The 25,261-nt window shown below is 39.3% G+C and overlaps 2 protein-coding genes and 1 long non-coding RNA gene across 4 annotated transcripts; all 3 read left to right on the top strand.

The window, feature by feature from the left end:
* Positions 1-1,923: 1,923 nt before the first annotated feature.
* On the top strand, positions 1,924-15,881 carry taok1a (TAO kinase 1a). Its single transcript, XM_029445970.1, has 20 exons — positions 1,924-2,235; positions 5,054-5,303; positions 6,271-6,342; positions 6,439-6,540; positions 6,910-6,955; positions 7,083-7,179; positions 7,284-7,397; positions 7,499-7,590; positions 7,809-7,902; positions 8,005-8,086; positions 8,198-8,365; positions 8,531-8,731; positions 8,878-9,006; positions 9,229-9,465; positions 9,563-9,691; positions 9,805-10,008; positions 10,161-10,400; positions 10,819-11,031; positions 11,205-11,387; positions 11,886-15,881. The coding sequence occupies exons 2-20, from the start codon at positions 5,172-5,174 to the stop codon at positions 12,423-12,425; spliced, it is 3,075 nt and encodes a 1,024-aa protein (XP_029301830.1). The 5' UTR covers positions 1,924-2,235; positions 5,054-5,171; the 3' UTR covers positions 12,426-15,881.
* A 167-nt stretch (positions 15,882-16,048) lies between these two features.
* LOC115017902 (uncharacterized) lies at positions 16,049-18,266 on the top strand. The gene is made up of 3 exons (XR_003833286.1): positions 16,049-16,155; positions 16,860-16,996; positions 18,222-18,266. It is a non-coding gene; the product is annotated as an uncharacterized LOC115017902 (long non-coding RNA).
* A 1,352-nt stretch (positions 18,267-19,618) lies between these two features.
* Positions 19,619-25,157, top strand: paf1 (PAF1 homolog, Paf1/RNA polymerase II complex component). 2 transcript variants are annotated; one of them, XM_029446927.1, is made up of 14 exons: positions 19,619-19,857; positions 20,971-21,000; positions 21,154-21,246; positions 21,329-21,450; positions 21,539-21,605; positions 21,690-21,791; positions 21,876-21,981; positions 22,199-22,267; positions 22,397-22,500; positions 22,594-22,710; positions 22,814-22,942; positions 23,194-23,299; positions 23,956-24,034; positions 24,202-25,157. In XM_029446927.1, the coding sequence occupies exons 1-14, from the start codon at positions 19,811-19,813 to the stop codon at positions 24,804-24,806; spliced, it is 1,776 nt and encodes a 591-aa protein (XP_029302787.1). In that variant the 5' UTR covers positions 19,619-19,810; the 3' UTR covers positions 24,807-25,157. The 2 variants fall into 2 exon arrangements, with proteins under 2 accessions (XP_029302787.1, XP_029302786.1); XM_029446926.1 differs by having other exon boundaries at positions 20,968-21,000.
* Positions 25,158-25,261: the final 104 nt, after the last annotated feature.

Genomic DNA, 25,261 nt, shown 5'->3' with positions numbered 1-25,261 from the left:
AAGATACAGATAGATAGATAGATAGATAGATAGATAGATAGATAGATAGATAGATAGATAGATAGATAGATAGATAGATAGATAGATAGATAGATAGAGAGAGAGAGAGAGAGAGAGAGAGAGAGAGAGATAGATAATTTATTCATCCCGAGGGAAATTTCGGCATCCAGTAGCTTAAAAGACATTATACATTTTTTAACATTACACCCCCCCACTCCCTCCATTAAAAAGTAAGTACAAAGATAATTTAAAATAAGTGATAAAGGCTGTACATTATAAATACAAATGTAAAAATACAGACTGTTATAAATAATTACAAAAGTTGGAATCCCCCGGCCATTACTGAGAGGAGTTGTATAGTCTTATGGCCAGGGGGACAAAAGAGTTCTTGAGCCTGTCTGTGGAGCAGGACAGGGACAGCAGTCTGCCGCTGAACACGCTCCTCTGCCGTGTGAGTGTGCTGTGCAGAGGATGGTGGGAGTTGTCCAGGATGGATGACAGTTTATCAAGGGTCCTTCTCTCTGCTACTGTCACCGGGGAGTCCAGCTCTGTGCCCACTACAGACCAATGAGCTGCTCAGTAGCTAACACTAGAATGCTTGTGTTTGTATTGGTTAATTCCTTGGTGTGGACCATCAAAGTATTATTTTGTGAATGTGTGTACGTGTTTTGAATTGTGTTGTTATGGGCCAGGGCAGGATAACAGCTAACTGTACTTATGGGCTTTTTTGCTGAGGCATAGTAGATAAACTGATATTACTGCAAAGCTTATTAATATTAGTGAGTATGACCATAAAGGCCTAAAATCTTACACAGGCACAATTGGAGCTTACAGCATACTTGACTACTTTGCATTTACAAAAATGAAATGAAATGATGTATCCCCCAAATCTCCATGGAGTTACTGATCATATTGGTGTTGATCATCCATCATCCATCAACATACTACCGACCAGTCGGACATGAGATTTGATACATATAGTGGCCTATGTTTGGTCCCAATCCTAAAGATTTTGGTAATCCTCTGGACTTTTTTGTGTGCCATTATTAGATTTAAAAAAAGTTTCCTTAAACAATATGTTTATGAACCAAAATGTTGTATCATTGCTAAAAGAACATTTGTTATTTATAGTACCCAGATAATTCATTCTTATGTTTTTGATGACTTCTTGACATTTTCTCTAGTGCTACCATCAAGCCAGAAATGTACATGAGAAATATATAGGCAATAAAATAAAGTTAATATAAAATAATTTATTAGGCAGACTATCATACAATATACTGAGAACGTCCATGCTCTCCAGAAGATGGTGGACAGATATTGAAAACCAAAGTACATCAAGAGCTCATTAACCTTAGTAAATTATAAAAGGAAATTATTTAATGTATTTCTCTAAATTATGTTAGCTTAGTTTTCTTTTCTTTTTTTGACATTTGTTTTCTTCTTAAGTTGAGGAGAGGTTCATTTAATAAGGCTTCTAGACCTCTCCTGATACATTTCTTTATTTTCTTATATCTGGATTTTATGGTCTTGTGTCTGCAAAAAAAAAAGCAGGTTGAGAAAGAAAAATAGATGCTGGACTCCTATGAACTTTACTCGTATAACACCTTATACAGACTCACTACAGTCTCATGAATGACTATGAATACAGTATGTGATACACTAGTTAACCCTAACACTCTAAATCAATTGTACTTTTTAGAAAAACATTTCCCATTGGAAGATAATCAATCCTTTTTATATTACCTTTTCCTTGGTGTAGTCATTTAGGACAGAAATAAATATAAAGAAATACTCAACCACAAATACATTTAAAGTTTGTAAAGAGTTGAGAGTTTACTCCACTATACAGTATATTATAGGCAGAGTGGTTTTTAATTATGTCTCCGCCTCTGGATGTTTTTGGGTCAGAGAGAGTTTACTGCAACTACAACAGGCAGGGCGGAACTGCTGTTTGCAGTATGTCGAAGGAAGACGGACAGTCAGGCTGAGTTACAGCTTTCAAGTAACTAGTTAACATGCCAGTGTGCTAGGTTAAATCCCCAGTTTTTTTAAAACCACATCGCGGATACCGTCGTGGCTTGTTTCTGGGTGTTTTGGAGGTGTTTGAACTTCCCTCACATTCTCCCCAACCGTATTTTCACGAAGGGAGGCGGCGGCGGAGCGCTCGGCAGCCATCTTTGGACCTGCCTGGGAGTGATATTCGACTATTCTGGCTCCCCAGTTACTTCGAGGGTGGGGATTTTAACCTACAATAATTCACTAATCTGCCTGTTATAATCGATTGACAGCGTTAAGAACCACAAGGATTTAGTGTACGAAATTACCTCGCCGAGGATGAAACGGGAAGAATATTTTTATAATCCCAAACTGTTTTGAATTACACGACATTCTCTACAGTGCTGAAACCTGGCCTGTCAGGAGAGGGCGAGTTTCAGCTAACTGGCTAAAAGCTAACTTAGCAAACATTACATAGGTTAGCTTGCTAATTTAGCCATTTGTGGTAAATGACTCTTAAAGTTTAGTTAATTCCACATCATTCGTGTAGTTACTCAACTGTTCAAGTTGTAAATACGTAGCGAATATTGCTTGTACCGTTTGATCATATGACACGTAACTTAGCTAACGTTAAGTTTGGTGTGTAGCTAACATTGGTTAACGTTGGCTAGTTTGGGAGCGCCTGAGACCTCTGATTTGTTTGCGCACGCTTGGGAGTGTTGTTGGGTCTTAACATTTCAGACTTTGTTAGTTTGATTTACTTGTGTGACAGCTGTTGGAAAGTGACAACTTTCAGAAAGTGCTCTCTCTAATTCCACTTGTGTTGCAACTCCAGGGAGGTATTAACGTTACCTCGCCACAGGTAGCCTAGGATATAACGCAGCAGGTAAGGCTGGAATACTCGTTTACCTCACACCGTTTCAAGCAAAACGTGGTCAATTGATAGTGGTATACATTTTTCAGAGCAGTAACACTACGGTACAAGTGTCTAATGATCCCCTCAGGCCATCTCTGATTAGGCCATCTTACTCAATGGATGTAGGCCTGTACATATACATACGTTTGTGTTCGTTGACAGGGGTGTTACAGATACAGGAAACCATGTTGGTTGATTTTGTGTTTGTTTTTTTGTGCTATGGAGTGCCAAAAGGAAATGACCTAACTGACCAACATTACTTATACATTTAAACTGCTACTGATTTTTTTTTTAAAGTGATGGCAGTTGTATTTTGTAAAGATAAGTTAACTGTATGGTATGGAAGCTTAATTATTTTTATTTCACTGTGTCTGCAATTGCATTGCATGTTTGTAAGCATGTCAAGTCAAGAGAAACAGATAATCACTAGTCAAAATGCTCACTAGGGCCCCTTCCTACCTCCCTATAGCTGTGCGAACAGGAAATGCTGTGAAATGCAGTGCGGTGAGGGCATACATTGGGAATTCCAGCCCTCAAGCTTTGTTGTCCTGTCCTGCTGCATTCTTGTGCATATGTGTGTGCTAGTTGGAACTAAAGGTTGTTTTTATGAATGTATCAGTTATCATCTGTCACTTTTGGGCTCATATGTCTGCAGTTGAACATGCCATCATGAGATATGACAACAAAGCTCATTCATGAGTGACAATGTAGTAAAGAACAATGGCAATAAAGAGGCACAGTCCCACATGGTAATGAGGCTTTATTTCAGGGCTGTGGCTGCATCTGTGTGGAATAGTGAGTTGTTCAGTGTTGTTGTGAGACAAAAGATGTCTGCTTGAACTGGGGGCTGTTTCGCCCAAGCTGGGAAAGAAGTCTTGTGACTCTAGCGTCAGCTCTGCATCTGTTTGCAGCTGATCATCTGAGCCGCATGGACTCAGTAAATCTTCCTCAGTGATCTTTTACAGTCTACATCTGTATTACAACAGTGAGGCTGTTTAACAAACTATTTAATAGGCAGAAACAAGTTAAAGGTTTAAGCCTGACTGGAATTGTGGACCTATGCTACTTTCTGTCCATTACTGTCATTTTATCAAAGGCTCACTTCATCTAAAATAAGAAAAAAATAAACGGAAAACACCACATTTCCCCCCACATCCCTAGTCTAGTCATGCAGATAGTTTTGATTTTATATGGTTAGCTTTTGAGATCAGGTTAATCCACAAAGCCTACTGTAGATATTTTCAGCATTTAAAGAAAACTTATCAATGAAAACTGAGTAAGGTTGATTGGTTATCATCTGTACACAGGATGTTACTTTTGGAAAGGCATGCTGCTTTTTAAGTTTTTCCAACAAAGTGAGCCAAACAAATAAAGTACTTATCTGCTTTGTATCAGTATCTTGCAGCTCTGGATGTTTCAAAACTAGGGCAAATATAACCAGAACCAAAATCATGGCTAGAAACCACTTTAATAATTGGGAATAGGTGTTTTGTGATTTTGCTTGAACTGATCCTTTAATCACTTGTAGGAAGGTTATATTTGGAATGTTTGAGAGCGCGTGTTTACCAAGTCCTTACAGGTTTAACCAGTCGTCCCATCAGTGGAATGCTTTGTTTCACTTCAGCTATCTATCTCACAGTGAAGCAACGTGTTGTTACCTTGTTGTTGTTTTTTGTTCAAGCTGGAAATGATCTGCTGTGAGACAGTTCTTAGTGTCCTCCTCACATCTGTCTACATACCAGTCACTAAAGGTGTGAGGGGAGTTTGTCATGACACAGCCCACTGATTTCCTTACTGTGGTTGCTGTTACTATGGAAACAGGAGACTTATCTCTTGCTACCTCAGGATTTCTGACTGGCCATTCTCCACATTTGCACCTGAATCATATAGCATTATATTGTAGCATACCATTACCGATGTAAAGGAACTTAGTAGAGAATATATGTATATTTCCACAAAACATCCAAATGAACTTCTTTAACCACTCTCGGAGCCTATTGTACTTCGCTGTTGTCCATTCAATATTAGTAATGAAGCCCTGTAATTTATGCTGGGGACACATGAATACATTAGGTTATACAACTCTGCTGCTGTTTTTTTCAGTGAATTCATTCTTGTTTTTCCCTTCTACTTTTTTAGCTCTGAACACATATGAGACCACTGTCCTGCAGATGAGCCGTCGGTGGGGGCTTTCAAGTCGCTGTCGCAGACCCAGATAGTTCCTGGCGGCAGCGGCATTGCCCCCCAACTCCCCATTATGCCCAACAGCAGTCGGGCGGGGAGCCTGAAGGACCCCGAAATTGCTGATCTCTTCTTCAAGGAGGACCCGGAAAAGCTCTACTCAGATCTGCGTGAGATCGGACATGGCAGCTTTGGTGCTGTATATTTTGTGAGTATTTCTTCAAATAAGGCATGGTCAGTCTGACATCAGAGCTACTTCAAAAAAAGCGCAGCCTCGTCATTTCTTTAAGGAAGGACACTGTGTTGGCACTTTGGGACACATAGGAGTCAGGCCAAAAAATAAAGGGTTGTTAGAGCAGAAAAGTAAAGCCTGACTCAGTCGATGAAATGAATTCAAGTGCACATTTCTGGTATAGCACTGTGTAACGATACAATTACGTCAGGGCTTTGTAGCCTTGACGGTCATTGGGATGATATTGATCAATCATTTTGGTATTCAGCAATTGGGAAACATTGATCTATCAACCACAAAGGTCCTTAAAACCAACAGAATATTTCAAGGAGGATTCTAAAATGCAGGACTGTTTGAGCGACACTGACTTAGTGTGTCAGTTCGGACCTCCAGCAAATTATTGACCAGACACACCACAGTAAAAATCAATTATTGGGATTTTGTATTTTTATCTATATCTTTCAAATTGTGATGTTTTGGGTGTGACTTGGTGCTTTGGCATAATGTGTTAGCTAAAATATGACTAATTTTAGCTTAGCATAGTCTGTGTAATATGGATATTATGACTACGCTGTTAGAAACATTCATTGCTTACGTCCTTTAGCTTCCAGAGAATTGTATCACAAGTCCCAATTTGTTGTTGTTATACAGTGCCATAGTCTGATTTGAATGTGGATCATGTAGTTGAGTCTCAGATTGTGTTGTCATGATTGTTGGGGGAAATTAGTTTGCGCAGTGATTGTTGATTCAATAATGCAGAAATCCATAATTTAGGCTTTGTAAGCAAGGAATATGAAGAAAAATATTTATTTAAAAAAAACATATTTCTACTGTAGCCCATGAAGCCTTGGAGCATTCATCACTAAACGGAAACATGAATCATTGGTAATGTTTTGAGTGTCAATGACAGTCACACAAATATGTAATGTGCTTGTCATTCAAGGCACGGGATGTGCGGACAAATGACGTGGTGGCCATCAAGAAGATGTCTTACAGTGGAAAGCAGTCCACTGAGGTATGTTAGCGTTCACTAACTTATATCATGTTAACAGGCAATCGTTACTAAAACTTTGGTTGTTTTTTTGTCCTCTAACTTTTGCTATTTTCACAGAAATGGCAAGACATAATCAAGGAGGTGAAATTCCTTCAGAGAATACAACACCCAAACAGCATAGAGTACAAAGGATGTTACCTGCGAGAGCACACTGCCTGGGTAAGATTCAAGATTTAAAAAGGTTTTATTGTCATATGCAATAAGAGCTACGGCGTAGTTGTCCCAGGCTCCTCCAACAATGAAATGTATACTTGAGACATAAAATGACATAAACAAATAAAGTAGTGGAAGAGACATAATGGTGCAAGTGAAATATAGGAATAAGTAAAATATATACATATAAAATAGAATAAGATAAAACAGAATGTACAATTAAATACTCTACAGTAGAATAAAAATACTGTATACTGTAATAATATATAAATATGTGGATGATTCTACATGAGAGCCAGTGATGATGACTAAAATGTACAAACCACGGATTGATAAAACTAAATTGAAAACGACACATTCTTTATTTCATTGCAGCTGGTCATGGAGTATTGTCTCGGCTCTGCTTCAGATTTGTTAGAAGGTGAGTTGAAAAGCGTTTGCACTTCCTGATCATTGCATGAAGGCTGCATGACTACTGACAGAGAATAGTTTATCCTCGTCACCTTTTTCTTGATTTACGTCGCTGTTGGTGAATGTCTCCCTTCCAGTTCACAAGAAACCTTTGCAAGAAGTTGAAATAGCTGCAATTACCCATGGGGCTCTTCAAGGGTTGGCCTATCTTCACTCCCACAACATGATTCATCGGTGAGTGTTTTAACTGTTTGGGAGCATGCTGGACACTGCTTCTGCCCTCAGGCTTTGTGTCTTCTGTGTGGAGCTGTAATCATTTCCTCTTATGTGTTTAACAGAGATATCAAGGCAGGAAATGTCTTGCTGACGGAGCCAGGGCAGGTAAAACTAGCAGACTTTGGTTCTGCCTCCATTGCCTGCCCTGCCAACTCCTTTGTTGGGACTCCATATTGGTACGCTTCGAAATATTAATATTTAAGGTTCCTCTTTTGAAAATGTTCTATTCAATTGTTATTACATATTTATATTGTGCCAAATCTGTTTGCTTTCTCAGGATGGCCCCAGAAGTAATTTTAGCTATGGATGAGGGCCAGTACGATGGAAAGGTGGATATTTGGTCTTTGGGAATAACGTGCATTGAATTAGGTACAGTCACTTTTGTATTTTCACATCTAAGATTTAGATTACATTTGTTGTTGCAGTGCTTTCATCCACATCCATCTCTTTTTACACTTTACAAACATCTCATTGTCAGCATTGATTTTGTTCACTTAGTCAGTCAATGATTAAATAATGTTGCTCTTTCTTCCTCTCATAATTTTATTTTTCTGTGCAACATCTGACTCGTGCTACTCGGTCTGTAGCTGAGAGGAAGCCTCCACTGTTCAACATGAATGCAATGAGTGCCTTATATCATATAGCACAGAATGAGAGCCCTATGCTGCAGTCCAGTGAATGGTGAGTTTAAAATGTCTAAAAATGTATAAGACCTGGTGTATTCCTGCTTAAAATAATAATGCAACTACAATTCTATTTCCACATTTTATCTTTCAACTTTAGGAGCGAATATTTCAGAAACTTTGTAGATTCTTGCCTTCAGAAATTTCCCCAGGACAGACCGAACTCTGAGGAGCTCTTAAAGGTATGAATCACAACATGATTATGGTTATTATAGGTTTTATGATTAATCCCTATTACCATATTAGAAGTCAGGATTTTAATGCAAAACCTCTCTTGTGTGTTCTTCCTCCAGCATGCATTTGTCCAGCGTGAGCGACCAGAATCAGTTCTAATAGACCTGATAAGTCGGACTAAGGATGCAGTGCGAGAGCTTGACAATCTGCAGTATCGTAAAATGAAGAAGATATTGTTTCAGGAAGCCCACAATGGCCCGTCAACGGAGGCACAAGATGAAGAGGAGGTCTGTCATGTGACTGTTTTAACTTCTACTAGCCTGCATTTCGTTTTCTTTTTTTAAATCCTCTCTGTTCTGTCATCTCCGTTGTATGTTGTAGTATTGTGTCATTCTATGTTATTACAGAGCTTTGTTGTAACCTTGTTACTGTCTGTCATGTGTGACTTTTAGGAGGCAGAACACAGCGTGGGTAGGACGGGTACAGTGAACAGCGTGGGGAGCAACCAATCCATACCCAGTATGTCAATCAGTGCCAGTTCCCAGAGCAGCTCTGTCAACAGTCTGACAGATGCAGGCGACGACAAGAGTGAGGTGGACATGGAGGGAGAGCACACAGTCATGTCCAACAGCTCTGTAATACACCTCAAACCGGTAAGAAGTTCAGGTTCCAGTTTGACCTGCAGCTACAGTATGTCTTGTTATATGAGCTTCACTGTTTAAAATGGATAATAGTAATGTATTATTTAGTACATGATGCTATTCATTCATGTTCTGTGCATTTTTGCCTACCTTTTCAGGACGAAGAGGCATATAATGAAGAGTCGGAGCCTAACACCCGGCCAACTGAGCCACAGTCCCCGCCCGCACACACTCCACGGCCAAAACGGAACCGCGAACACTTTGCTACTATACGCACAGCCTCAGTGGTAATAACACGGTTATTGTGTTTGCATATCAAACAAGAAGATGGCTAAAATAAATGCTTGTATAGCTGCCGGACATTTTCCTTGTGTTTTGTAATCATTGAATGCTTTTGCTTTAAGGCTAGAAAATAATAATGTTGTATGTTTATCAAAAGTGTTATGATCCAGCTTGAAACGTTTATGTTCTTGGAAGTGCACTTTGAAAAAAAGTCTTGTGTTTTCCAGCTCACTCGCCAGATTAAGGAGCACGAGCAGGATTCTGAGTTAAGAGAGCAGATATTGGGCTACAAGCGCATGAGGCGGCAGCACCAGAAACAGCTGATGGCTCTGGAGAACAAGCTGAAGGCTGAGATGGACGAGCACAGACTGCGCCTGGACAAAGAGCTGGAGAACCAGAGGAACAGCTTTGCACAGGAGATGGAGAAACTGATCAAGAAGCACCAGGCGTCCATAGAGAAAGATGTATGCTTTCAATTTATCTATGTGTTCACTGAGGATCTACAGAACATACTTGTCTTATCTAGAGCAAACTGATTTATCATGTGCATTTCTTCATTAGGCAAAAACCTTTAACAATGATGAAAAGAAGTTCCAACAACATATTCAGAGTCAGCAGAAGAAAGAGCTCAACAGCTTTCTCGAATCCCAGAAGCGGGAGTACAAACTTCGCAAGGAACAACTCAAAGAGGTAGGGGGGTCCAGGACTTCATGCCCCAAACATTAGTGTGCAAATGGACATCAATCGGCACTACATGTAGGATGTCTCTTCTACTGGTGACCTGCAATCTTTCTTCCGTTTAGGAGTTAAATGAAAACCAGTCAACACCCAAGAAAGAAAAGCAGGAGTGGTTGTCCAAGCAGAAGGAGAACTTCCAACACTTCCAAGCTGAGGAGGAGGCCAACTTGCAGCGCAGACAGAGGCAGTATTTGGACCTTGAGTGCCGCAGGTTCAAACGGAGGATCTTGATTGCTCGCCACAATATTGAACAGGATTTAGTGCGTGAGGTCAGCAGCCTGTCTCCCACATTGTACCGCTGGGTCTACAATGCAAATACTACAAATATTCACAAATTGGTTAATGAACCAAAATGGAGTCATCTTCGGTGCATCACAGTCTCATGTTTTTGTTGTTTGTCTTTCCATGTGGACATGATTAGGAGCTAAACAAGCGTCAGACCCAGAAGGACTTGGAACACGCCATGCTTCTCCGGCACCACGAGTCCATGCAAGAACTGGAGTTCCGCCAGCTCAACACCATCCAAAAGACGAGGGCTGAGCTCATCCGCCTGCAGCACCAGACGGAGCTAACCAATCAGCAGGAGTACAACAAGAGGAGGGAGAGGGAACTGCGACGCAAACATGTTATGGAGGTTCGCCAGCAGCCCAAGAGCCTCAGGGTGAGAACTCGGCCTCTGATCATGCATGTCCATTAAACATTCAGCAGAAATGCTGCTCTAAGTACTTGTAGGAACTGTTTAATATGCAATTGACTATTTGTCAGGGGGACCTAGTTTTCATCTTGAATAAGCAAAGATGGACTGTAACAATAATCTATAGAATTAGAGTAAAAAGACTACATTAGAGTAATGTATAGGCAAAATGTTTTAAAATGAAATTGAGACTAGAATCTGACCCGTGTTCCTTATTCGTGGAATGCCTGGTTTTCCAGTTCTACCTGCTTGGTCTGAGCTCAAAGATATTTTTGATCGTACAGACCTAATGTAGATAATTATAGTCTGTTTCTGTGTTGTCTTAATGTTTGCTTTTAAATATAGAAACGCATCATTTGATTATTTTTCCTTTTTTATAACATAGTCCAAAGAGCTACAGATCAAGAAGCAGTTCCAGGACACATGTAAGATCCAGACCAGGCAGTACAAAGCACTGAGGAACCATCTTTTGGAGACCACACCAAAGTCAGAGCACAAGGCTGTCCTTAAACGGCTGAAGCAGGAGCAGCACCGCAAACTCGCCATCTTGGCAGAGCAGTATGACCACTCCATCAATGAGATGCTTTCCACTCAGGCGGTGAGTCTGAGAATGCCAGGAATGTAGAATCTTATGTTTAAAAATAACACTATGAAGGTGCTGCCCAATTCTACATTTTGCCACCTTTTTTTTTTTTTAGAGGATGTGTCCAACTCAGTTATGGTTTTGTACGTATTTTGCTCATTAGATCCTGATCTTCTCTCTGTCCCTAGCTTCGTCTGGACGAGACTCAAGAGGCTCAGTGCCAAGGCCTGCGTATGCAGCTACAGCAGGAGCTGGAGCTTCTCAACGCCTACCAGAGCAAGATCAAGATGCAGACCGATGCCCAACACGAGCGCGAGAGGAAGGACCTGGAGCAGAGGGTGTCACTCCGAAGGGCCCTGCTGGAACAGAAGGTTCTCCTCTATAAATTATTCTTGTGTGGAGATTTACACTGGTCTGAGTCAATGATTATTTGAGTATTGGAGGTACTTTCAATTTAAAAGCCCAGCAAACCTTCACAGGTTGTCAGCTATTCTGGTTTATTAGACCTGTTCTGGTTGAAGGTGGGCAAAGCTGTGCTAGGATTTGCATAAGGTCAGCAGTCTATGTACCGATAAAATTATATAGGTGTAAATTGTCCAGCCCTGGGTGCAACAACTTTAACAGGAGAGTAAGGGATATTTCAATCCCAGTTTGTACACTTCCACTCAGTCCTGGTAAGGTACACCTGTGGATGTGTCCCATGAGTGTGCTGGAACTTTAAGAGTACCTGTTTTTGTTTTTTTTACTGTTTTAACTACCCGGATGTGCACGGTCGATGGATGATGGAAAGGTTTAGTGCGTCTGCTAACTGTGAAGCACATGTACTGTATATGAACATTGTTATTCACTATATTTTTATTTTTCTGTAGATTGAGGAGGAGATGTTGTCCTTGCAGAACGAACGCTTGGAGCGAATCCGGAGCCTTCTGGAACGTCAAGCCCGAGAAGTCGAAGCTTTTGACTCGGAGAGCATGCGCCTGGGTTTCAGCAACATCGCGCTATCAAACATCTCCCCAGAGGCCCTCAGCAATAGCTTTACCGGGTCTCCAGCAAGTTGGAGTCACCATCAGCAACCGCACCCACCTGGGAGCTCTCAAGGGTCACCCTGGGGCAGTGGCAGTTCGAGCGCAGGGTCGAGCCACCATGGCAGCCATCACCACTATCACTCCAGTCCAGGAGGGGCACCTATGCAGCAAGGCTGGGGGCAGGGCATGCACGGAGGTGGGGTTCCATCGCCGTGGGGCCATCCATCAGCAGGAGGCCTGGTCTCCCGCAGCAGTGGAGGTGTACAGAACAGCCCCCAGGCAATGGGGAGGACACCCTCAGGAGGGCGCAGTGAGCAGAGCATGAGCAGGAGTACCAGTGTCACCTCTCAAATATCTAACGGGTCACACCTCTCCTACACATAGATCCCCTGTCAGTCCTGGAGTCAGAATTTGAGGATGTAGAATCCAACAAGCACAGCAGGACAGAGTATTGGCTGAGCTCTGCTGCTCTGTCTCTCTCTGTGACACCCCTCTCCCGTGTACAGAAGTGGATGTGCGATGAAATAAGTGTTGCTCAGGTCAAAAGGGCTGGAAGAGACGCAGCCCCTCCTCACGGCAGTTTATCGACACGCATACAGATCCTTAAATTTATGTTACATAAGCAATTTGAGTGTAAACGCATAATACTCCCATTTGTTTTTTATTTACAGTTCTCTCCTGCAAATTTTTTTTTAATATGTTTTGTGCTATTCACAGCCATTGCTCTCATTTTGCACATGAAACACATGTTAAATAGCCTTTAACATGTGCTTACTATGTCCTCGGAAATGTGTTATCAAACAATCACCCCACCCCACACACACTCCCAATTCGATATTCAGTTATACACTGGTCGATTCGCTGACTGTGGTCAAAAATACGCAGCAGACCAAACTAAAGATGCTTTGCTGTTGTGATACCAGCCTGCTGTAATGGTCATTGTGATGCATTTAGATTCCTTCTTTTTATTCAGTAGTTTTATTTCACCTGATTTCCTGGTCATCAGCCAAAATGAGACTTAAAATGAGAGCCAAATAAACTAATCTCAACTGTTTCAGGCTATTGCTACAACACTATTACAGTGCCTTTTTAACCTTTTTCATTATAAAAATCGGTCTCAGATGTTTATAGTTTAATCAATTTCATCAGTTGGTTATCGGAGTATGTTTTTAGTTTAGTTTGATTTTAGTTCTAGAGGTCCCAAATAATTTTCTCAGATTTATTGTATTCACTGTGTATGCAGTAAAGTTAGTTTAAGTCTTATAAATGGTGAGAAATAGGAAATGACTTGTGTATATCAGTTACTATATTTTTAGGGCTTTAGAGTGATGGTACTCTAGGGGTGGACTTGGAAACCCCTGCGTTACAGAGACTCTCATTGCACACATTCACAGGAGGAATTGTGTTTGGGGGGGGAAAAGAGACTCATTTGCCTTCAAAACAATCCTAGTATTGATCTGTTGATTTTTATTAGTGCCTTTTTAAACTGCTGCCTTTTTCAAAGCACTTTATACAGCGGAAAATATGTAACTTCTTTGCGCAAAGCACCTGGTGGATGATTGTTTCGTCGGTACGTATGTAGTTAAGTTGAGGAGTCGAGCTAACCCGTGCTGTGATTTTTAAGGAGCTAATTCCCAAGTGCAGACAAGACTTAGTTCCATACCTACATACAGTATATAAATGAAAGCTTTCCCCCCTTCCTGCAGCTTTTACTATGTTTTGAAATTATAGCTGCTGTTGGTTATCTCCTCTGTGTGTTGATGTTGAATTTTGATTGAATAATAGAGGATGTAAAGACGCTGCAGGCTTTTAACATATGGTTTGGCTACAGTTTCCATAAAACAAACTGAACTGAGTGAACTAAAGAGAGACCATTATGTGCAGGCAGAAAGCTTAAGTTAATTGTCATGACCATGACAGCAGGCTTGGCACTAAAAACAAACTGCAACTCTGTTAAAAATGTTGGGGCCCAGTTACGTAACGCTAAAACATGTAAAGGTGCTAAGTTAAAAATGTTACACCATCTCAAGCACATGCTCGCATTATGACATTGTATCATATACATGTAAATGTAAAATCGAGTTAACCCACACTCTGTGAAAACAGCCAAATACAAAATATATGTGGCAAAAAGCACTTAGGTATTCCTTTTGATAGCTCTAGCAGTTCCTTTTTTTTATTTTATAATATCTCTCTGCTCGCTCTTTTCTCTCTGGTTTGTGGTTGAAATATCATTGGAGAAGTCTGTGCCCTTTAAACCTTTTTAACAGCTTTGTCTGTTCAAGTTAGGCTTTCCATTTCCATACAAATAGTTTATAACATTTAGGCCATTTAAGGATAATGATCCAGAGAGAATAAGAATATATGCTCCCTTGAATCTCAAAGCTGGAGTTAAATGTTCATATGTGTATATTTTATTAAAGAAAACATTTAAAAACTAAATTTGCATTTTAAGAAAATAATTTCTAAAACTAACTTTATTTAACTGACAGACCACACTGATATTAGCAAACTCTCCAAGTGGTTTTGAGTTGTCTGGACATAGCTCATTGGAAGATATTCTTGGTTTTGTGTACACAGACAGAATGCCTCATATGCATGTATTTGCTGTCATCTCCTTTTTTAAATGCCACTTATTTAGTCAAGCGGCCATGTTTGAGCATTATCACTGCAGAGTTTGTTCTCCCCTGCTGCACACGTTTGATCATTTGTCCCCAATCCACTCTGATTCAGAGCCGTTTTGCAGATGCTGGTTCTTTCTGAATGTCATACTGTGATATATTCCTATCACATTTGAGGACACAAAAATGCTGGGGTCTTTTTCTTAAATAGGTGGGATGTTAATTTTCCGTGTGTGTGTGTGTGCGTGTGTATATATCCTATCCTTGAAGGTATGCATTATATCAAGTTACATATGGTTTGGTCCCAAAACCCTTTTTTTTTTAATGCCGAGTTCCAGCTACTTTAACACAGCAGGTTATATTCATCATTTCTTTTCTGATTTGTTGATATATGGTTAAGAAAAGGGGAATGTATTTATCATGATCGGAATCTTACCTTAAGTCAAAAGCCAAGCCCAAGAGTTTGAATGTTAGGCCAATCAAACCTCACATACATGCCAACCTTAAGTTTGTATGCACAACTTCTGTTCACTTTTATGTCAATGTTGTGTATGTGTGTGTGTGTGTGTGTGAGGGAGTCTGGGTATTGTTGTCAATCATTGTCGGTCATGGGACCTCTCAACAAACCGGGATTTTATGTTTTTTATCTAACTTTGTCAAATTTTGTCCTACTGACTGAAAGCTTATGGGATACCGAATGAGAATCTGCAACAAAAAATGGTGATCCTTTCTATGGTCAAACACTGTGCCATACCTGAGTTGCCAATTCCAGATACCACTGCATTGTCTCATCTCCATGGTTGTACCTATCAGTGGGCTGACGGCATGAAATGTATGAAACATAAAAACAAGTTGGTTCTGGTTTAGTGGCCAAAGTTAAAAGGCTTGAAAAGATGATGTGGTGACAGGCAAATTATGAAAAGAGATTGCATTTCTTTGAAGATGTCAGTATTCTTCTTTGGCACATTACCACTACAACTCATAACCTGTATTAAAATGTATAGATGGTGGAACTTGTTATTGAATGTCAGAGAGATTATGAAGATACTACATAAGAGATGGTAAAGTACTAAAAGTGGATTTAAATTGTGTAAAAAGATTCATAAAACCGAATAAAAATAGGATCAAATTGACTATTTTGTTTGTATTATATTTACCATTGTGTTGGCAGAGGGATATTGAACAGAAATCAGCTGTAATAAAGTAATTTTTAGTATAACTGGCCTTGTGTATTTATTTATTTTCTACTTAAACTTTACTTGACGTACTGAGCCATACATATAATATAATACTGACGCCACTTTCATGGGATTAATGCAGAAAAGACCAGGACCTCTGACGGTCCGAGGACCAGAGCTTGGATCAACCTATGATATCACTGGTCCAAGAAGCGGAAATGCAAGTAACGTGATAATGTGACGAGCATTGTAAACAGCCGTGAATGTTTTTGCTAGCCTGTAAAAGGAATGCCGTTACAAGAGTCGTTTACTTGAGTGAGTAAACAGTCTTACAACACCAGTCCATAATAATTCATTACCTTTTGCCCCGTTAACATGTGGATATGTGACAAATGTTACACGTCAATAACAAAGTTGCTCCATCTTGTCCCTATCGTGTAACCTTGTCGTATTTATATGTGTAATGTATCACGTTTAAATGCAATCATTAGCTAATGTTAAATTGAATTAGCATTATCATTAGCTTAACCAGCTACACAGACGAGGAACTTTAATACGAGTAACGTTAGCTAGCTAGCTAGCTGACTGGCTACTACAGTTACTTGTATCACGACTTTAGCTTCCAAGCTAGCCTCCGTTATTATCTCTTAAAATAAAGTAGCCTGACATATTCCCTGCATCGAGACCAACAACGGTGTATGAATTAATAGCAATGATTCACAAGCTTTTAGTCGCGTTAACGCCGATGTTGGTGACTTTTACGTTAGCTAACCAATAAAGCAACATAAGTTAACTTGCCATATGCACAACTCATACACAAATTATAACAATGTTGTTTTTTTATGTTTACATCTATAAAAAAAGATTATGACACAGAATTAATTGTATCCCTGACAATAGAAACAGTCGAAGAATAACACATGAAAAGTCAGGCCAGGTGAACACTTGTTATAGTCACATGTTATGTAAGATCATGAGGAGGATCACTCATTTCTGCTGTATGTTTTGTGTCTTCACAGAGCTCCAGGATGTTGTGTGAAGTCTTGCTGTCATCGTTATGGTTCCTATTTGTGATCTTCTGGGTCGAGACAATAAATGTTTGGCTGTTTCTGTCTATGTTCTACCAGGACCGGGCGTTTTACCACTGGGGAGATGGGTAAGAGATGTGTTACTGTGGTAACTTTTATACTCATAATAGTTTGTTCATCATTGGACAAAATACTCACTTTATACTAAAGATATATATATATATATATATATATATATATATATATATATATATATATATATATATATATATATATATATATAACTGTATGTATATATATATATATATATATATATATATATATATATATATATATAACTGTATATATAGTATGTATACTGTGTATGCATATATATATATATATATATATATATATATATATATATATATATATATATATATATATATATATATATATAGTATATATATATATATATAGTATATATAGTATATATATATATATATATATATAGTATCTCTATATATGTATTATCCCAGACTTATTTGTGACTTTAGCTAGGCATTGGGGCAATATAAAAATGTCATATCACAGTTATCCTGGCCCAGTTAATTATGATTCATCACTTTATTATTGCTTTAATGTCTTACAATAGCAGTAAAACATACTGGAATCACTGAGCCTTACATTTGGTAAACATCCTATTTAGTGAAAAACAAACAATCCTAAATAAGGTCATCATAAAGTACCCCTGCAGAAATAAAAGATGAATGAATACATTTTAAAAAAGCAACATTGTTTTTTTTTAAATTGCACCTTACTTTTAACATTCTGAAATTATTTCTTATGTTTACAGCTTCTTATTCTTTTCTACTTATGTGATTATATTGTATACATTTCACTTCAATCAATATATATTTTTTACTGTTGTTAAAACTTTCCCATGAGTATATTACCATTTCATCTAATTGCATATGAAGTACTTAATTAAGTTACAGGTAACTGAGCCAGTTTATATCCAGCTTTGTTATTCAGGATCACCAATTGTAGGCTCAGTGAAGTCACGTAAACCAAAGAGAGCCAGATTAAGTTGAAGCTGCTTTGTGGTACGGGCCCCATATCTGTTTCCAACAGACTGACAGGGAGAGAAGAAAAGGTAGAATCACATGCGTTGAGAGTTAAAACCTTGTCTCCATTTTCTTCATAGTATCCCAATGTAGACCTTAAGAGACCGCAAGCCCTTCCTGATCCAGTGGATGGAAAAACATTTAAGACCTAATGGGCAATGTCCATTATGGAATCAGTGTTGCACGTTCTCGGTTCATGGTTTAGTGAACATTATGTTTTAATAGAACTATTCTTTTGATGTTACAGGGTATTTGCAGATGATCCTGGACGGATGATATACATGTTGAGCAGGCAAGGACTTTATCGTTATCCTGATTAATTGAGTTCATAACAAACTGAAATATGAGCCATGTGTATTTGTGCGCAAGGTTTAATGTCTTGTCTCTCTCCACAGAGCTGATAGCCATATGCAGACAGAGATGCAGACCTGAGACCGGAAAAGATAAAGACTTCTACTGAAAGAATCCTCAATGAAAGGCTGTTGCACATATATGACTGAAGGACATATGATGAAAAGCAGTAGCTGTTTTTCTTTTTCACTGATCGCCTTGCACACTGTTTTGCACAGTCCTTGTTAACAAAGTTAAATGTTGGCCCACCTTAATAATAGCTGGTGGAGAGTTGCAGCATGAGTGAAGGTGCAACTAAGAGTAATATTAAGGATGATTGATGTGTATCACACCCACCAATGAAAAAATAATTATTTGCACTTTCATATTTTGGGAAAGCAGAATCAATGTAGCAGAAGATCCTTGGTTGGGTTGCTCTTTCTTTTCACTCCATTTTGGGACTTCCACAGAGATGGTATTTTGATCACACTGCCGTTCTATGCAACTACAGTTGTTACTGTCTGCAGCTATATTTGTTTGTTTTTTAATTTCAGATTGCAGTAAATCATAAATGAGGTTTATGAACATTATTGTCAGATGTGTTGGTGTATGTTTGATGCCACAACCTTCAACAAATAGCTAAGCTAGCTTTGAATATTGGAGGTGGTGGAACCATGAACTGAACACAATAGCATGATGACTAAGATTTCTTTATTTGATCAAGGATTCATATTTTTTACACTCAGAACGTTCACCTACATTTAATAAACTGGCAATAGGCACAACATTATTTAAGCTTAAAGGTTTATTGTAAACCTTGGAAATACTTTGTCCACTTTCAACCACATCTTGTGGCCTTTATCTGTGGATGGATATTTCTTAATTATATCTCTATACCAATATAAGACTAGTGAGGTCACATGATAACTGAGCCATCTGTCTACTTGGAAGTGGACCTTTTGGGGGTTTTTGGTCAGAAAGGAGAAACATGTAATGTGTGTCTAACGACAAGAAAATAATAATGGGGAGTATACGCCATAGTAGGGATCCTCTCTCAAGCAATATGTCAATGTTATATCCAGTAAATGAAAAAATAAAAATACTTTTGAAATTTCTTTGCAAGCCTGTGAGATTATTGGTCTGCCATTGCATTTGAACAAAACCAGCAGAAAGGAGCTCAAACTACATTTTGTAACTCAAAACAAAGAATGTCAAATGTTTTTAATGCGAGTTTTTGCTGAGTATACTTCATTGAACCTAAGATCTCACATGCTAGGGCAGTAGGGGTCGCTCACAATAAAACTAGTCCTCCAGCTGTGAATCTCAAACATCACCGCCGGGTCATCATCCTATCCTACCGGGTCGAAATAAAAAATGTACACATTCTGATTTAAGTTAGATTTAATAGTTGTATGTCGTTTTGCTTGGACCATCAAGCGTAATTGTTGTTAATCATTTGTGCAAACAAATAACGTTGTTTTCAGTTGGGAGCAGTTTGTCATAAACATGGCTCCGACGATTCAGTCGCAATCTCAGCGAGAAGACGGACACAGGTAAGAAAAACAAACATTTTATAAGGTTTTCTACATTGTTAACTATCATGTTTTCGAGTTAATGCTTAACTTTAACCTCAACATTAGCTAACAATACTAGTGAGCCAGCTAAACTAACGAGCAAGTTTAGCATCAAATGAATTGATGCTAACCTGCTTGCTAAGCTAACTAGCCGCGCTAACCTTATTGTTTAACGTTGAGTAGCTAACTTAGACACATGAATTTGGTATGTCCAGTCAGTCGAAGTAACTTAATGTAAAGGCAAATCCATCGGTTTAAATTGTGTTAATGGTAGCTAAACGTCGTTTAAGCTAGCTGAGGTTAGCCAGGTTATAACTGTATCGTAACGTAAGAATTCTTGTTGAACAACATTTTTTGAAATAAGAACTATGTAAAAATATGTATACAATATAGCCTACAGGCTAAATAATAATAATAATAATAATGCTGAAAAATTACTTCTATGATTAAGCGTGGTAAACTGCAGGATTAGTGTAAGCTTGATAAAGTAACGTACTGTTATTTACATGCATATACCTGAGTATTGCACTGTTGAATTATTATTGCACAGTGAGTTATTGCAGAAACGTATTGTACTGTTGAGTCGGTATTGCACATTCTAATAAATAAAGTACGTGTTAATAGCTGCTGACAGGGGTGAAATAAATCCAAGTTTGATGGTCACAGGCAGTAATGCCCACTAAACCTAACACTAGGCAGAGCAGTTTGCATTAATTGCATTAACTAGATTGTGCAGTTAGCAAAGATGTAGGTATTATTTACCTATGGTTAGTATATTCCTATAACAAATAAAACAAAATAGTATTTAGAGACTTGATTCAGCCCTTGACTTTGATTGTTGAATGAAGCTAGTAAATGAAGTTTACTCTACCAAATGTAACATATAAACGTGCGGTTTTTCAGTGGTCCACAAACTTTAGAAATGCGTGGTTTCCACAGTGATTCTCTGTAGAGAAAATGTAAACAACATGCATCTATCCCAGCATAATATAAGAGAAGATAGAAAAGAGCAGTGACATTTATTATCAATGCCACACTAGTATTAGTTTATGAGAGATTGTCTGACAAATGTCTGTTTTTTTCTTTCAGTAGGCCATCCTCTCATAGAACTGTTCCAGAGAGGTAAGTGGATTTACCACTGTTATGTATTTACTATTATGTACAGTAATTTCAAGTCTTCCCCTTTTCTTTTTTTTTTTCCGAAGTAGCACTAAGGTACGCAAAGGTGTCTGGATAACTCAAACTGTATGTCCTGTACTTTTGTGCCAATGACAGGTCAGGAGTGGTATGTCGAGTGAAGTACTGCAACAGCCTGCCTGACATCCCTTTTGACCCCAAATTCATCACATATCCATTTGATCAGCACAGGTAAACATTCAGCCTCTCCATACATGGAGTACACACTGATGAACATGGGCACAAGTTGACAATTGTTTTTCTATTGCGGCAGGTTTGTACAGTATAAAGCCACTTCTCTAGAGAAGCAGCACAAGCATGAGCTCCTTACTGAGCCGGACCTCGGGGTCACCATTGATCTCATCAACCCGGACACTTACCGCATAGACCCCAGTAGTAAGTCTCCCGTTGTTGTTACATATCACATCCTATTTTACATGTTGCATGTCTGTGTGTAGACTGACCAAATCTTTTAAATTGTTAGTACTGTTGGATCCCGCTGATGAAAAACTGTTGGAAGAGGACATCCAGGCTCCAGCCAGTTCAAAGAGGTAAGACTGGTACACAGGCAGCTTCATGTTGTTATTGATTCATGTGGAGACTTTTTGTTAGAAGATTTTCTTCTTCCCTATAAGGTCACAGCAGCATGCTAAAGTGGTCCCGTGGATGAGAAAGACAGAATATATTTCTACAGAGTTCAACAGATATGGCGTTTCCAACGAGAAAGTGGAAGTCAAGTAAGTTGGCTGAATGTGTTCACTTTGAAATGACCTAGTAGTAGATGATTTTGTGGTTGTATGACCGACATGTTTTGTGTTTAGGATCGGTGTATCTGTCAAACAGCAGTTTACAGAAGAAGAAATCTACAAGGACAGAGACAGCCAGATTTCTGCTATTGAGAAAACATTTGAGGATGCACAAAAATCTGTGAGTGAGCTAAAACGAGGCTTCTCAAATCATTGTTGTTTGACAGCCTTTTATATTTTAAGCCACTCGAAGAATAAAGTGGACAGTAGTTATAGTAGTTTTCTTCAGCAATTGCTGTGCAGTAGAAGACTTTGTAATGGTCAGCTGTATGCAAGTCCGCACATTAACCCAAAATGCAAAATATGTTATGGTTTTTAATCATGTTGATTCTCTCCAGATTTCACAGCACTACAGTAAACCCAGAGTTACTCCTGTGGAGGTACTACCTGTGTTCCCTGACTTCAAGGTGAGCCATAATTTCACTCCGTTTATTGACTTTTAGAGTCTTTGTCAGTTTAAAAATGCTTCAACTTACAAACTATAATTTTACAGATTTATATAATCATGTTTTGTACACTTGTTTCTCTTTCCCCAGATGTGGATCAACCCATGTGCTCAGGTCATCTTTGACTCTGATCCTGCACCCAAAGACTTAACAGCACCAGTAGGAGTGGAAATGATGTCTCAGGCCATGATCAGGTATTTACAGAGTATGTGTTGCATGGATGTGTGTTTAAATGGTAAGATTTTTTGCATAAACACTAATTGACGTTTCATGTCTCTTCAATACAGGGGTATGATGGACGAGGAAGGAAATCAGTTTGTGGCCTACTTCCTGCCCAATGAAGAAACAATCCGCAAGCGCAAGAGGGATTGCGATGAGGGGATGGATTATATGCCTGAGGATCTGTATGTAGAAATATTACATGAAGAAATCATGCATTTAAAAATCACTTTGATGCTTTGCTTGTATACCAGGAAGAAATAATGTATTTAATTTTCTGTGTTTCAGGTATGATTACAAGATAGCCAGGGAGTACAACTGGAATGTGAAGAACAAAGCCAGCAAGGGTTATGAAGAGAACTACTTCTTCATCTTCAGAGATGGAGATGGCGTTTACTACAATGAGCTGGAGACAAGGTAATGGGTTTATCAAAGAAGAGACTTGTTTCTTGTTGCACCTGAGCATTAAGAAAGGGAGATGTGCTTTTTACAGGAATAATTGCAGTTGGTGTGTTCAGATCAAGCTTAAGTGTAGATTGTTATGCTTAAGAAAGTTTGGTGTAAATTGATAATGCACAAAACAAACCGCACCACCACCATGATATATGGGGCTTCCATGGGAAAACTGCTGGACCTTGTCCTCTGACGGCCTTTCTTCTGTCCTGCAGGGTGCGTCTCAGCAAGAGGAGAGCGAAGGCTGGAGCGCAGTCGACCACAAACGCTGTGCTGGTGTGTAAGCACAGAGACATGAACGAGAAGGAACTCGAAGCCCAGGTGAGTGTACTTTTTAACTTTTCTGTTGTACTTTATTTTTTACTTGAGCTAAAAGAAAAAATACTGGGTGCTCATGGTTGTAACATAGTTATTTCCAGGTGAATGCAAGGTGCTATTTGAGTCAAACTGTACTAAAGAACTATATGAAAAATGAAAACTATATACAAATATTTCAGCAACACTCTCACTGAGCCAATAATGTAGTTAAAATTCCTGTTATTAGTTTAGGAGATATCAAATAAAAGTGTGTGTGTGTGTGTGTGTGTGTGTGTGTGTGTGTGTGTGTGTGTGTGTGTGTGTGTGTGTGTGTGCCACTTATTTGGACAGTACTTTGGAATAAGTTTAGTTACTAAATTATTATTATTTTACTTTTTAACTAAAGCTAACTATTTATTTTAATACCTTCTAAATGTGTGGGGTTTTTTAAACTGAAGCTAGGATATTATATTTATCATAGATTACAGATGTAATATTGAAAGGAGGTGGTTAGTTGAAACAACATTGATTAATTGCCATGTAGTCTGTCTTGTTTTTAACAATCCTTTCCAACATGACTCAACTAATCGAATGCCTGAAACAGTTCTAGCATTATACGCTTAGATTCTTGGACAGTAATAGTGTACTGATGACTGATTTGTTTTCATTGTGATTCTCAGGATGCACGTAAAGCTCAGCTGGAGAACCATGAGCCAGAAGATGAAGAGGAAGACATGGATAAGGACATGCAGGACTCTGGTCAGTTTTCTTTTATTCTCCACCAGCGCAATTATCATCACATAATTTTGGGTACCTGCTGCACTGTAGTAATAGAGCGTCTGCTAATTCATTCACTGTCTGCGTTGATTACCGTTTTTTTTATCACTTCCTATTTCTGTCTGTAACATTTGAATTGCTTTCTCCAGGTGATGAGAAGGAGAAGGGCAGCGGCAGTGAGGCAGAGAACTCTGGTAGTGAATCTGAGAGGGAAGAGGAAGAGCGGGAACAAAGGGGAGAGGAGGACGCGGAGGAAGCAGAGGACGCGGAGGACGCGGAGGACGCGGAGGAAGTGGAGGAAGTGGAGGGAGCGGAGGGAGCAGAGGGAGCGGAGGAAATGGAGGAAGTGGAGGAAGCGGAGGAAATGGAGGAAGCGGAGGAAGTGGAGGAAACGGAGGAAGTGGAGGAAGTGGAGGAAGAGGTCCGAGAGAAGCGGAAGAGGAAGACAAGCGGCAGTGGAAGCGAGAGCGGCGAGGAGAGGACCAGAGAGATGCGGGACGAGGAAGAGATCTTCGGAAGTGACGATGACAGTGACGACAACGATGATAACGACAACACCAAGAACTCGGCCAGGAGCAGCGGGGAGGATGGCAGTGCAAGTGAGGATGAAGGAAGGAACAGAGGAGGCAGCAGGAGCCGCAGTGCCTCTCCAGCACACAGCGACCGCAGCAGCGACCACTCGGAGACCCGGGCTCAGAGTGGAAGTGGGAGTGAGAGAGGCTCAGATTCCAGTGATGACAGTGACAGTGAATGAGATCTGTAGTCCAAACAGTAAGGTGATGGCCACCTTTATTACCTGTGTGTTCCGCTCCAAACATGGCAGTGTTGCCCTGTCACTGACCTTAATATTAGCTCAGTCTGGAGCTGTAGGCTCTTGATGATTGCAAATATCAAATGACATTTGTGTGCGAGATGCTCATTGGTTTTGGACCGGGGACATGTCTCTTCAACCCAGTTTTTAATTGTAGATTGACCTCTCGCATCTGTAGCCATTTGTACTCTATATTCCGTACAGGATCGTGTAAAATTGTCTTTTGCTTTTGACTTGTCATTGTGTTACGGCTGTGAAACTCATAATAAAATGCAGGTGACATTTTGTAAGAAATATTGATCAAAGTTTGTTGTTTTTCCCTCTTTAATTGATTTAGGAAACTTCTTAGTAATCCTATAAATGTAACTGGTTATTTTACAATCAGCCCAAAGAAGTAC

The sequence above is a fragment of the Cottoperca gobio genome, chromosome 13 (assembly GCF_900634415.1).
Source record: "Cottoperca gobio chromosome 13, fCotGob3.1, whole genome shotgun sequence".
NCBI classification, from domain to species: domain Eukaryota; kingdom Metazoa; phylum Chordata; class Actinopteri; order Perciformes; family Bovichtidae; genus Cottoperca; species Cottoperca gobio.
The sequence above is the reverse complement of the archived record's forward strand: the minus strand, read 5'-3'. Positions and strand labels throughout refer to the sequence as shown.

What these genes read in the sequence shown, in the direction of transcription:
- taok1a (XM_029445970.1), top strand. Translation starts at nt 5,172, where the DNA reads ATGCCCAACAGCAGTCGGGCGGGGAGCCTGAAGGACCCCGAAATTGCT. An exon ending in GTGGAAAGCAGTCCACTGAG is followed by an intron (nt 6,343 to 6,438) that starts GTATGTTAGCGT and finishes CTATTTTCACAG; the next exon opens with AAATGGCAAGACATAATCAA. An exon ending in TGCTTCAGATTTGTTAGAAG is followed by an intron (nt 6,956 to 7,082) that starts GTGAGTTGAAAA and finishes TCTCCCTTCCAG; the next exon opens with TTCACAAGAAACCTTTGCAA.
- paf1 (XM_029446926.1), top strand. Translation starts at nt 19,811, where the DNA reads ATGGCTCCGACGATTCAGTCGCAATCTCAGCGAGAAGACGGACACAG. An exon ending in CAGCGAGAAGACGGACACAG is followed by an intron (nt 19,858 to 20,967) that starts GTAAGAAAAACA and finishes TTTTTCTTTCAG; the next exon opens with TAGGCCATCCTCTCATAGAA. An exon ending in CTGTGTTCCCTGACTTCAAG is followed by an intron (nt 22,268 to 22,396) that starts GTGAGCCATAAT and finishes CTCTTTCCCCAG; the next exon opens with ATGTGGATCAACCCATGTGC.